Source organism: Oncorhynchus keta, chromosome 23, assembly GCF_023373465.1.
Source record: "Oncorhynchus keta strain PuntledgeMale-10-30-2019 chromosome 23, Oket_V2, whole genome shotgun sequence".
NCBI lineage: Eukaryota > Metazoa > Chordata > Actinopteri > Salmoniformes > Salmonidae > Oncorhynchus > Oncorhynchus keta.
In genome coordinates, this window is record NC_068443.1 from 25,881,955 (window position 1) to 25,896,111 (window position 14,157).

The window sequence follows — 14,157 nt, forward strand, 5'->3', positions numbered from 1 at the left end:
TAAGCAACACAACCCAACTGAGCTCTGCAGCTTAAGGATGGCCAAACCCATCAAAACTGATTAGGCTTTTTCCACTTCAGTGAGCATCAAGCCAAGTTTGAGAAACAGACTCTGTTCCTCAGGTGGGTATCATGGAGATAGCTGGTATCCTATGGGTAGAGGGCATGCTGTGCTCCCTGTTTTATGAATGCCTTCCTGGGCATCAGACTCTCAGCACCTTAGGTCATGCTGACTTCAATCCTGCCTTCCTAGTAAGATGTCTAGAGGAATCAACCCACATGACCAAGAAAAGTCCACTCAGGTGGAAATGAAGTCAGTGCCCAGCTAAGACCTGTAGAAGGTTGCTGTACAGTACCGTGGTTGCTTCCAGGTGACTGCATTGATGGGGTAACTTGTACAAGCAAATACATTTTGGGTGAATAAATACCACTGCCAATTCAAAGTTGCCTACTAAGGGAATTTTAATGCCATTGATAGTCCTCTTCAGTACTTTACAGTAGAGATGCAGCCACTCCATGCTAGGGGTCAATTGGGTTCTAGCACTGCAAGACTCCAAGTCAGTGGGGAACTGAACAGATCCGAGAGATAATTGGCTTATGGGCCGGGCCTAAACAAATTCTTTGTAATGATGTTGACCAGGGACATTCTTTTGATTTTATTTAGCAGTGTACAGAACGTTTCAGCAGATAGTTGACATTGTGTCTAAATAACCTTTTCCTGTGTTGTTTTCCCTATTATTCATTTCATGACTTGTCTTTGTGTGACTTATGTGCAACATTTCCATAATTATCAGTCTTCTGTCTTCAGTCACAGGGACATTGTTGAATATTCACAAGGGAATATTCCACTGCAGAGTTTTTTTCGCTGCACCTTTTATACCTGCTGTAAACTGTGTAGACCATGTGACACATACAATTTGATTTGAGAAAAAAAAGGTTTACTTTGTCAGGCTTGCCCTCTGGTGTTCTCCTTTCCTCACTACAGCTTCTAAAACCTCTTCTGATGCAGTTGGACATTCCAAACACACTTTCTGAAGCAAGACATAGAGTTTAGCAGTCTTTATTCTATAACAATGGTAACGGGCCATAGCAATTACATGAACACAAATATAAGTGACATTCAATGGTGTAAAAATATGAAGCTTCATGCAAATAAAATAAAAAAAACATGTAATTCATGTTCTGGAAAACACTTCAGAAGTACTTACAAAAATACAGTAAATCTTTAATAAAAACAATATTTCTCAATGTTGAAAATGCTACTGACATATGGTACAGTGAGCTGGAGTCGATCGATCCAATATACTCTTGTCTTTATAATTATGAGGAAGCTTATTGACCACTGCCTTAGTGGAGGTATTTGTAGGTTTGACCTCTGTACCAAATAGTCAATCAAAAGTCACCAACAAAAACAACATGATTGCTGATCAATACATTTGACCATCAATATGATGGTAAGACAACAATAAGTTGTATGCTACAACATAACAATGTATGATACTCATTTACATCTCAAAACCAAATCAAATGTAGCTTATAATTCAAAATGTGTAATTGTATAAAAAGGTACATTGTACATATAAAGTACTTGGGGAAAATACATCTGACATTTGAAGCAATGTGAAATTATGATATCTGACAGTTCATTATTAAAACAGATGTCTAAATGGTTTACTTGAACCAGTACATGTAGTTGGACGTTATTGCAGGGAAACATAGGTTGTTACTACATGAGCCTCCGTAGCTTGGTGGGCATGCTGAACATGGGATGCCAACTCTGTAGGGAGGTTCTCCTACCCAGTTCCCCCTGGAAAAGAAAGAGTAATAATGTGTCATTCTTGTTGACGTTGAAAGATGCTCCCTTGGGCATTAAACATATAATTTTCCAATTTGAATTAATGTAGTAGTCATTTCCCATTTCACAAATCTAAAGCATAATAGCAGCTATAGTTTTTTATTTAGCATAAAATAGCCTTGATGCTTTCATAATGACATCAGTTTACGCGGACACCTATACATCTGTTCTCATTCGGTCTGACAATGAGTTTCTGAAATGTAAGAGAGAGGATATCAATCATTCAGCTGTGATAAGTGGAGCTTGTTAAGGTATTAAGCAGGACTCACTTTGGGGAATAATTACAGACCAGGTATGTTGCTTGTCTCCACATGGCTCCCCAGACAACCATGTTATAGCACGTTTGAACTGCACAGCCAACTCTGTTCGTTGTAGCCCACACCATCTGAATATCAGTCAGATAAGTCTTAGGATAAAAATACTTTCCTGAAAAAGAAGAAACTCCAGCACCCTGGTTATCCTGAATACTGCACAAATGATTGAATTCATCTCGGAGAAGCAATGTTTAGTTCAATAGACCTTCATCTGGGTCTTCGTCAGGAGAAGACTACCCCAAACATTCCCAAATCTGAAGTGCCTAGATGGCTACTGTACCTGAGTGTAATGTGTACACATCGGTGCAGAGCACCTCATTGGACACCTGGGGTTGCAGTCACGAGGGTATGGAAACATGTAATCATTGACTTCGTCATACCAAGGTTTGACCAGCTGCAGAATGGAGCGATATCTGGAAGAAACACATCAAGTACATTAATTTTGTGCCATAGTCAACATTGCATGAGGTTGGACTCAAAGATGGCATTGCTCGGATCCCCCTCAATCAATAAAAACAAATAAAATATTGTATCAACACGTGGTCAGTTGATATATGATTGACACATGCCAGGCTTTACATACCCCCCTGTTCTGACCGACAGGTTCTGTCCCAGGTATCTCAGTAGGAATGGTGGTCCATGTTCCCAGAGACACGTGGCTGCCCAGGCTTCAGCAGATCTGGCAAGGCCTTCATCCCACACCTGTATGTGTTGCAGACATGATAATGCATTCATTGGGATTGAACCTGAAAGTGCACAAAAACCATGCATTGTGAGCTGCTCTCATAAATATCTTCCTGAATTACCTTGCATGAATACAAAATGCACAAAACTGCTCATCAGTTATATGTTGATACCGAGTAGAAAGAGTAAAGCTTCTTGCAATGATATCGAATAGATGCCAGAACCCCCCCCCCCCCGCCCCCAAAAAAGAAAAATAAATTCTGTGACCATGAGCACAGTGATTTTATGTAGTAAACTTATGTTTCCAGCAGGGTGAGCCATAGACCGAGCCATAGTAGGCACATGACTCATGATGCATACCTACATTTTAATTGCCAAAAAAAGTTATACAGTAAGTTATCGGATCAAATCACAAAGACAACACTACGCCAACAAATCTCAAATAAAACGTAGCCTACTAGGTTAACATGTAAAACATTTTCAATTGAATCTCAATTAAAAACTTGCTCTCACCATATACTCCATATTTGCAGCAGGTGGAAAGACGTTTGCTCGGACTTTATTGTGATAGTCAAGGATGGCAAGCATGTCACTTTGTGAAATCCAGCGTTTCCGTCTAGACTTGGGGATGAGCGCAGACACCTGCGCGTTTAACGTTGAGTTCATGTCGGTGAAATTGGCTATTGAAGTGGAATCTGTCGAGTTATGGATGAGCCATCCACTTGCTCCACTGGCTATGCAGAACAGGACCACATTGGTAAAATAGCACATGCCTTTCATTCTTCTCCAGGTTAGTCACGTACGCACTGTAAAGAAAAACAAAGAAATAACAGTCTAGTTTGAAATAAAACAGGTAGCCTACATTACTCTGGATAATTATGTCATGCTCTTGAATAAAAACGCAAAGGTAGAAAGATCACATCAATTCTTTACAAAATGTTTTGGAAAATAACTATACTATTCAAACTATCACTTCCCTGGTTAGATACTAAATATAACACGAACGTTTGATCCAAAATACATCGTTGAATAGCCAATGTCTTACCCGCAATTCAGAAAGTCTCAGATGCAGCCTGTTCAAAGTTGTACAATTCCCTTCTCTGCGTACTCTGTTCAGTCCCTCTCACTCTACTGCGACTTGCCTCTGCCCTGGCCACGGTTTTTATAATCTGTCATTGCTCAAGGAGCATATGGTTAACAGTGTCTGTGGTGTTACTGTCAACATTATATCATTTGTATGCTACTTGTAACATTGTTTATTGCATGCTTATTTATTGAAAATCAAATTGCATTACATTGAGGTCAAGTTAGGATTATATCCTTTATATTACTGTAATAGTAAGGTGTCTTCTTCATCACTTCACTCAGTTGGTTGTCAGCATCACAATGCCATGCTTGTTGTTCCCGATGATATTGTATTAGTTATCAGTCCATGGTGCAGTTCACTTTCTGCTCTTATTTGAAATTGGATCAGGCTCATGCCCTTGAGCAACAAAACCTTGCCAGGAAGAGAACAAACACTGATTTAGATCAGTCTCAGGTTTTCCAACTACAGTATTGCAAGTCATTTTCCTGGTCTGAGGTCTCCTGTGCCTAGGTTTTCTTGTCATGTTCATTGTAATGGAAGGATTACACTTGTTCAGTGGCCAAATCTACTGCCTGGGCACTCTCCCCCCTCCCCCTAGAATAAAATATGTGCCAAGTTGAAAAAACCTCAAGAGGGTCATACATTTCTTTGCCATTTGGAAATGAACTGAAGCAAAGTGCTTCAGTGATTTACCCCATCGTTTCTGTTATTTAGCTTATTTTGCTTAGTGCTTTTGAAAGTTTTATTGGAAGAATGACATACTTGTTTTCTTCCAAATAGTGCAGTGATATAAAAGCTTGGCTGTAAACTCAGAGCCGTCTTTGAGTTCCATTGATTCAGTTAACTAAAGTTTTAATATCGCAACATCAAGAATGACAATTTTGTTGCCTGCAAAGAATGACATAAATAATACGTTAGGCTACAGCTTAGAAGAAACTAAAAGTACAGTTCAAGTGATGTTCATTCATGGTCATTTAGTGGTAGCCTACCATTCAAGGCAGTGTTTTCCCTTCTGAGCCACGAGGACTTAGTTCCCTGTGTGATTGATTGTACAGTGGAGCTAGATCACTAGGCAGTAGCTTTTGGTGTGACATCATCACTCTTTACACAAGAAGAGTGTAATTAGCCGCTTGGAATAACTTCCTGTACTGGTTTAATGTTTGTTATACTATGGATTATAAAAATCTATTCATGCCTGTTAAGATTTTGACTCTCTCCCATTGCAGCTGTTCAAGGGACACAGGATTTTGACTGTTACCATTGACTTAGTTTTGTCCAAACCAAATATATTATTTTGGATAGTTTAATTTAAGATGAAAAAATATTTATTTTAATTTTATTTTTCATTTTATGGTATTGGAGAAGTGAAGAATATTCCAGTAAAGCTGACCAAATTGGAGACACGTGAAACTATGTGGGGGTTTAAAAGTATACTATACTCTTCAATTTGCCACTTGTGCACTCCTCCCAATTATATTCTTACCCATTGGCAGGGGTTAGTCTAGAACCGTAGACTTGATCATTTTGAAAGAATGAGATGTTAAAACTATACAAGCTCACATCCGTTTTGGTATTTTTTACTCATTTTGGCCTTTATTTCAATAGAAATCACAACTGCATTCACATCAATTACATTATATAAACAACTAAACTAGTTATGGTATTTCTTTCCCCATCTTGTGTTTTGGTATTACCCTTAAAACATTCATATAAATGTACAATTAGTATAGATCAGTTAGATGTGTAAATATACAAGCTTGATGCATAGTAAGGCTGTAAGCAACCCTAAATGAGATCTCCAGCTGCCAAACAAATTACAAAGTTAGAATTGAAGGGTGACCTATATAGCTTAGTAAATCATGTAATTGAGGAATGGGGTTCTTCAGGGATACAATGCCTATTCTCAAATATTCCATTGTCTATTCTCAAATATTCTATTCCATTCCAAACCTCTCATGTGTTCTATTTTCACAATAATAATAAAAAAGATCAGCAACTGGGGCAGAATGAGATTCCTCCAGGGACATAAAAACGAAGACTACTTCTGCAGTGCATTCAGAGTCCCATGCAGTCCCAATAGATCTGAACCGGTGGCATAGGCCCATCTCCCACCTCTGAGCGAAGGCGAGCTTGATTGATCCCCTTTTCTGTCCAAGAGAAACAGTCCAGTTAAACCCACAATATTCCTCTGTGGACTTAAGCATTCATTTTTTTTAAATATTAGAAACAGGTTTCAAGCTGTTCCAGAAGAACCAGACAGCATGGGCAAAAGGCATTCTCCCAAAAGGCTGGTTTCAAGACTTACTGTAATTTGTGACTGAACTGACAAATGTAGTTTCTGTGATGACACTATCCCAATTTCATACTGAATTAAAACAATCGGAGCAAAACAATTTTTTTTTAATGACTCATATCCATTATGTTATAGCTTGACTAATAAAATGGTATATTGCACATGTTCAAATTCTCAATATTATTCTATACAGAATTATTCATATTTTGTAGTGAAATCAAGCAATCAACACACTCCTTTACGTACTGTATATTGCCCCTTTGTTGGCTTGTTCTAATTGAGATAATGGGCTTTCTATGGCTTAGTATTCAAAATTCAGGTTTGGCCTTCTCACAGATTATCGAGACTTGGCAGGCCCGCGACAGCAAACTGGCCATCAACCAAAGATGATGACCGTGAGATTGTTTTTTCAGATCCTAGGCCTGTCTTACCTCAGACCCCACACTGCTGTGGCCAGTATGTTACTCAGACGGGCAGGGCAGCTCAGCTCTATTGGCACGCACCCTCAAACCTGCTCGGCAAATTAGCAGATCCAACCCAAATGTTAATGCCAATGAAATAAGCTGCATTGCCAGACAGTACAAACTGATTATTATATAATTTTATTAAACTTGTTCTAAGCAAAAATGTAAGGTCTTATCATCTCTGGACAATGTTCTGGTTGATTTAACATGCTTTGCATAATGTGCTTGGCATAATGTGAGTAAACAGGTGTGGATGCTGTGGGAGGAGGACTGTGAGAATATTTAAAAGGAAAGCATCGATGGTTGGCTGCCACTCACACAGAACCAAACCACTCAGCCAAAACAAATCTGACCAGCTGGTGAAACACATCTGCTGGGTCGCATATATCTCGACTGTGTTGAAGCGAGCAGTACAAACAGGGTCCACTTTTGCTGTGTTGCCGTAGAATATCAAAATGCCCCTGACATCATAGTGGCCCTGGTTGTTTCCTAGAATAGCAGATGTTTGCATTTACTGACTGACAAACGTTTCTGTCATTTCTGTTTTCATTAACCTCAAGCACAAGGATGCAACAATGATTATATGATGGAAGAACCAAGAAGAGAAAGAAATAATGAATCTCATTCCCATTGATTGTAAGCTAGCTGACAACTGGAAAAACACCCGATACCCACAGCCCCCTCCCTCAAGTACAGTTCCAAAGCCTTTCTCCAAAGTCTGTTACAGTTACAGTACATGAAAGTACTGTAAGTCTAAACTTCTTTAGTGGTTCTGAAATCACTTCCATGAGAATGAGATACACACCATTGTCCCATTTTGTGCCAGAGCCTCTCAACTTCTATAATGGGAATCAGCTGTGAATGCTGGTTGTTTATCAACCAATTGCTCCTAATAAAAACCTTTCGGATGAACATAACATTTAGCAAAGATTTTATATCTTGTTCTTTTTTTTTGTTTTGAAATACAGTAGGTGATATTCGAAAAATAGTTTTTCTCTATATATTGTAATCTTGGGAGTGTTTTCGAGAGTTTGACTGTAACGCTCGTCTCAAGAAGAGGACCAAACCGCAGCGTGGTACGTGTTTATGATTATTTTTTCAAACTGAACACTGAAACAAACTAACAAACGTGGAACAAAACAAAACAGTTCTGTCTGGTGCAGAAACACAAAACAGAAAACAACTACCCACAAAACACAGGTGGGAAAAAGCTGCCTAAGTATGATTTTCAATCAGAGACAACGATAGACAGCTGCCTCTGATTGAGAACCACAACCGGCCAAACACAAAGAAATAGAAAACATAGAAATAAAGAAACTTGACTGCCCACCCGAGTCACACCCTGACCTAACCAAAATAGAGAATAAAAACCTCTCTATGGCTAGGGCCGTGACATTGACAAATGTTTCACTCTAGTTCTCATGGTTTTGTTATACAGTAAGAAGTCAAAATAGTGAAAGTTTAAGCACTACATCCTCTGCACACATAAGAATAGATTTATTGCTTGTTTTATAGCACAGTAGTTACTTTGGTTTGGCCTGAAGCTGGACTGGGAATGCAGTGCTGTCCCAGCATAACCTCTGCATTGCTTTGTCAGTAAGGGTTACTGGCTGAGGAGGTACCCCTACACCTTCTATCAAGTGGGCAGTTTGAAGGTCATACACCTACTGTATGAATTGCATTGCAATATGGGGTTTAGAAACTTTACACTAACATCATCATCATTCCACAAATATAATTCCTGAAGTTTTACTGAATCTTTAGACTTTTTTGGATAATTTGTCAAACATGGTTGATTTGATCTAATTATGGATAAATACTCTCTTTTCCATTTGGTCTACCAAATAGTTGCATAAAGATCCCATCAACTCCTTAACACACAGACAACTATGTGTGGGAATTGTACAACTTATTTCCTTCGATGACATACTACTGTTTAACAAGAGCTATCACTGTTTCGGTGGCTATAAAGCATCATTCAGAGGCATGAGAATCTGGCATTCTTTCGCTTTCCAAACCAGCCTAAAAAGTCTATAAGTCTTTGGTAAGAGTTGGCATAAAAACAATTCCAACATTTCCATGTACATCAACTCCATGTGCCTCACAGAGAGCTAGAAGTAGCTTAGCCTTTGCTCTTTTAGCTCATATAATAGGACAAAGGTGAGTTGGGTAAGTGTATCAGTAATACCAAATCACCTATTCTAGCTGCAGGGTTGGGTAGGTTACTTTCTAAATGTAGTCCGTTACAGTTACCTGTCCAAATGTGTAATCAGTAACATAACTTTTAGATTACCCAAAGTTAAATAAAGGTTAAATAAATCAATAAATCAATTTTAAAAAAGTCTATCAGAATTCAAATCATTCCAATGCATGTTATACCCCTTGATCTTCAAGAATAGGATATGGAAATATGGAAGTATAGATTAGCCAAATTGTTTTACCTGAGCATAATCTCAAAACTAAGGATTTATTAGCCAGCCCAACTCTGTTCTTTATGATTTTGTTGTCATGGAGGACTGATTGGGCTCATTGAATCGAATTGAAAAATAAATGCTACGCTCATAGAATGGCATTGACCACTACTGAAAAGGGCTATTTACATGTGAAAAATGAATGCCATATGCTGCATTTGATATTTGCCTATTGTTTCCCTTTTTGTTGGTGACACTTTGATATCTTGATAATATGCAGCTGTTTAAATGGCAAATCCACAGATCAAATCAAATTGTATTTGTCACATGAGAATACAACAGGTGTAGTAGACCTTACAGAGAAATGCTTACTTACAAGTACTTAACCAACAATGCAGTTAAGATTTTTTTTTTTTGGAAATATAACAAATAATTAAGGAGCAACAATAAAACAACAGTAGCGAGGCTAAAATACAGGGGGTTCATGTACAGAGTCAATGTGGAGGCTAATATACAGGGGGTTCATGTACAGAGTCAATGTGGAGGCTAATATACAGGGGGTACCGGTACAGAGTCAATGTGGAGGCTAATATACAGTGGGTACCGGTAGAGTCTTCGTGCGGGGGCACCGGTTAGTCAAGGTAATTGAGGTAATATGTACATTTAGGTAGAGGTTGAAGTGACTATGCATGGATAATAAACAGAAAGTAGCAGCGGCATAAAAATGGGGGGTGGGGTGGGGACAATGCAAATAGTCCGGGTAGCCATTTGATTAACTGTTCAAGAGTCTTATGGTTTGGGCGTAGAAGCTGTTAAGCCTTTTTGACCTAGACTTGGCTTTCCGGTACCTCTTGCCATGCGGTAGCAGAGAGAACAGTCTATGACTACGGTGGCTGGAGTCCTTGGCAATTTTTAGGGCCTTCCTCTGACACCGCCTGGTATAGAGGTCCTGGATGGCAGGAAGCTTGGCCCCAGTGATGTACTGGGCCATACACACTACCCTCTGTAGTGCCTTGCGGTCCGAGGCAGAGCAGTTGCCATGTCAAATCTTTTCAGTCTCCTGAGCGGGAATAGGCGTTGTCATGCCCTCTTCATGACTGTCTTGGTGTGCTTGGACCATGTTCGTTTGTTGGTGATGTGGACACCAAGGAACTTGAAGCTCCCAACCTGCTCCACTACAACCCTGTCGATGAGAATGGGGGCATCCTCGGTCCTCCTTTTTCTGTAGTCCACAATCATCTCCTTTGTCTTGATCACATTGAGGGAGAGGTTGTTATCCTGTTACCACAGGGCCATGTCTCTGATTTCCTCCCTATAGGCTGTCTCATTGTTGTCAGTGATCAGGACATCCACTGTTGTGTCGTCTGCAAACATAATGATGGTCTTGGAGTCGTACTTGGCCATGCAGTCATGGGTGAACAGGGAGTACAGGAGGGGACTGAGCATGCACCCCTGAGGGGCCCCTGTACTAAGGATAAGCATGGCAGATGTGTTGTTACCTGAGGGCGGCCCGTCAGGAAGTCCAGGATCCGGTTGCAGAGGGAGGTCTTTAGTCCGAAGGTCCTTAGCTTAGTGATGAGCTTTGAGGGCACTATGGTGTTGGACACTGAGCTGTAGTCAATGAATAGCATTCTCACGTAGGTGTTCCTTTTGTCCAGGTGGGAAAGGGCAGTGTACCCCCCCAAACACTCTTTTTTTCACTGCTGCTACTCTATGTTTATCATATATGCATAGTCACGTTAACTATACATTCATGTACATACTACCTCAACTGGGCCAAACAACCAGTGCTCCCGCACATTGGCTAACCGGGCTATCTGCATTGTGTCCCGCCACCCGCCAACCCCTCTTTTACACTACTGCTACTCTCTTTTCGTCATATATGCATAGTCACTTTAACCATGTCTACATGTACATACTACCTCAATCAGCCTGACTAACCGGTGTCTGTATGTAGCCTCACTACTTTTATAGCCTCGCTACTGTATATAGCCTGTCTTTTTACTGTTGTTTTATTTCTTTATCTATTGTTCACCTAATACCTTTTTTGCACTATTGGTTAGAGCCTGTAAGTAAGCATTTCACTGTAAGGTCTACTACACCTGTTGTATTCGGCGCACGTGACAAATAAACTTTGATTTGATTTGATAATGGTGTTGATGTGAGCCATGACCAGCCTTTCAAAGCACTTCATAGCTACAGACATGAGTGCTACGGGTCAGTAGTCATTTATGCAGGTTACCTTGGTGTTCTTGGGCACAGGGACTGTGGTGGTCTGCTTGAAACATGTAGATATTACAGAATCGGTCAGGGACAGGTTGAAAATGTCAGTGACGACACTTGACAGTTGGTCAGCGCATGCTCGGAGTACACGTCCTGGTAATCCGTCTGGCCCTGCGGCCTTGTGAATGTTTAAAAGTCTTACATCGGCTACAGAGAGCGTGATCACACAATTGATACTCTCAGCTGATGCTCTCATGCATACTTCAGTGTTGCTTGTCTCAAAGAGAGCATAAAAGTTATTTAGCTCATCTGGTAGGCTTGTGTCACTGGGCAGCTCGTAGCTGTGCTTCCCTTTGTAGTCCGTAATAGTTTGCAAGCCCTGCCACATCCGACAAGCGTCGGATGTGTGTTTGATGGTTCGTCAGAGAGCATAGTGGGATTTCTTATAAGTGTCCGGGTTAGAGTCCCATTCCTGGAAAGCGGCAGCTCTACCCTTTAGCTCAGTGCTGTCTGTAATCCATGACTTCTGGTTGGGGTATGTACGTGTGGTCACTGTTGGGATGACGTCATCAATGCACTTATTGATGAAGCCAGTGACTGATGTGGTGTACTGTCACGAACCGGCTCAAAGCCCGTAACAAAGGGAGACAACGTGGAGATAAGGAGTAGCAAAATATATATTTATTAACTAAAGCAACTAAGTATAATATACAATGGTGTGTGTAATCAGTAATCAGTAGTGTAAGTGAGTGTTTTGCATGCATGAATGTGATAATGCAGGGTGATGAAAGGTGCCAAAGCAAACAAACGGCCACCAAGAACCACAACACAATCTACAAAAGGTGTCTGCATGGAGAGAGTCTCTTCCATGAATGTTGGAAGAGGTCTATTTATCCTGGGAGACACCTGGCCCAGGTGTTTCCCATGTAGCTGACGACCCTCCCAACTCCGCCCACCGGCATCCTAATAAGAAAACAAGAACAAAGAGAGAATACGGCAGACAGAGTGGGAGGGTCGTCACATGTACTCCTCAATGACATCGGAAGAATCAATTCCAGTCTGTGCAAGCAAAACAGTCCTGTAGCTTAGCATTTGCGCCCTCTGACCACTTCCTTATTGAGCGAGTCACTGGTACTTCCTGCTTTAGTTACTGCTTGTACGCGTGTCTGTGTGGAGTAAAGGTGGTCTGGAGTTTTTTCCCCCTCTTGTTACACATTTAACATGCTGGTAGAAAGTAGGTAAAACAGATTTAAGTCCCTGGCCACTAGGAGCGCTGCCTCTGGATGAGCATTTGCTTATGGCCCTATACAGCTCATTGAAACAATAACAAAATGACGCCCTGCCTCTGTTTTGGTAAAAAGCTGGAGGGATGTTCCTGGAGAAATTTAACCACTCTCAGATTAATAGACAGAGATATGGATGCAAGGACTGAACATCCATGATATCAATATTATTGTTTTACCATGTTATGAGGCTACACAGTATTTGTTTACATTTACAATGTTTACAAACATTAGAGAAAAACAAGCCTATATTTTGGGTTCTCATGGAGTGTGACAGTTGAACTAAGCTCATGAGGCATTTCTAAGTTTAATTATTCAAGAATCAATTCAAAAAATATATATACTGTACACACACACACACACACACACACACAGTACCAGTCAAAAGTTGACACCTACTCATTCCAGGGTTTTATTAAATTTGGACTATTTTCTACATTGTAGAATAATAGTGAATACATCGAAACTATGATATAACACATATGGAATCATGTAGTAACCAAAAAACTGTTAAACAAATCAAAATACGTTTTATATTTGAGATTCTTCAAAGTCTCCACCCTTTTTGCCTTGATGACAGCTTTGCACACTCTTGGTATTCTCTCAACCAGCTTCATGAGGTAGTCACGTGGAACACATTTCAATTAACAGATGTGCCTTGTTAAAAGTCCATTTGTGGAATTTCTTTACTTCTTAATATGTTTGAGACAATCAGTTGTGTTGTGACAAGGTAGGGTTGGTATACAGAAGATAGCCCTATTTGGTAAAAGACCAAGTCCATATTATGGCAAGAACAGCTCAAAGAAGCAATGAGAAATGACAGTCCATCATTACCTTAAGACAGGAAGTCAATCAATACAGAACATTTCAAGAACTTTTCAAGTTTCTTCAAGTGCAGTCGCAAAAACCATCAAGTGCTATGATGAAAGTGGCTCTCATGAGGACCGCCACAGGAAAGGAAGGCCCAGAGTTACCACTGCTGCAGAGGATAAGTTAATTAGAGTTACCAGCCTCAGAAATTGCAGCCCAAATAAATGCTTCACAGAGTTCAAGTAAAAGACACAGATCTCAACATCAACTGTTCAGAGGAGACTGTATGAATCAGGCCTTCATTGACGAATTGCTGCAAATAAACCACTACTAAAGGAAACCAATAATAAGAAGAGACTTGCTCGGGCCAAGAAACACAAGCAATCGACATTAGACCAGTGGAAATCTGTTCTTTGGTCTGTAGAGTCCAAATTTGAGATTGTTGGTTCCAACCGATGTGTCTTTGTGAGACGCAGAGTAGGTGAAAGGATTATCTCCGCCTGTGTGGTTCCCACCATGAAGCATGGCGGAGGAGGTGTGATGGTGTGGGGGTGCTTTGCTGGTGACACTGTCGGTTATTTATTTAGAATTCAAGGCACAGTTAAACAGCATGGCTATCACAGCATTCTGCAGCAAATCGCCATCCCATCTGGTTTGCGCTTAGTGGGACTATCATTTATTTTTCAACAAGACAATGACCCAACACACCTCCAGGCTGTGTAAGGGCTATTTGA

General features: G+C 40.4%; 1 protein-coding gene across 1 annotated transcript; it reads right to left on the reverse strand.

The window, feature by feature from the left end:
* Window positions 1-1,043: 1,043 nt before the first annotated feature.
* On the reverse strand, window positions 1,044-4,260 carry pi15b (peptidase inhibitor 15b). The gene is made up of 6 exons (XM_035799935.2): window positions 3,898-4,260; window positions 3,366-3,658; window positions 2,752-2,870; window positions 2,449-2,581; window positions 2,124-2,239; window positions 1,044-1,806 (listed from the first exon to the last, which is right to left on the reverse strand). The coding sequence occupies exons 2-6, from the start codon at window positions 3,630-3,632 to the stop codon at window positions 1,671-1,673; spliced, it is 771 nt and encodes a 256-aa protein (XP_035655828.1). The 5' UTR covers window positions 3,633-3,658; window positions 3,898-4,260; the 3' UTR covers window positions 1,044-1,670.
* Between the last annotated feature and the right edge of the window lie 9,897 nt (window positions 4,261-14,157).

What these genes read in the sequence shown, in the direction of transcription:
- pi15b (XM_035799935.2), bottom strand. Translation starts at nt 3,632, where the DNA reads ATGAAAGGCATGTGCTATTTTACCAATGTGGTCCTGTTCTGCATAGCC. An exon ending in CTGTCGGTCAGAACAGGGGG is followed by an intron (nt 2,582 to 2,751) that starts GTATGTAAAGCC and finishes TGTTTCTTCCAG; the next exon opens with ATATCGCTCCATTCTGCAGC. An exon ending in TGTGTACACATTACACTCAG is followed by an intron (nt 2,240 to 2,448) that starts GTACAGTAGCCA and finishes ACTGATATTCAG; the next exon opens with ATGGTGTGGGCTACAACGAA.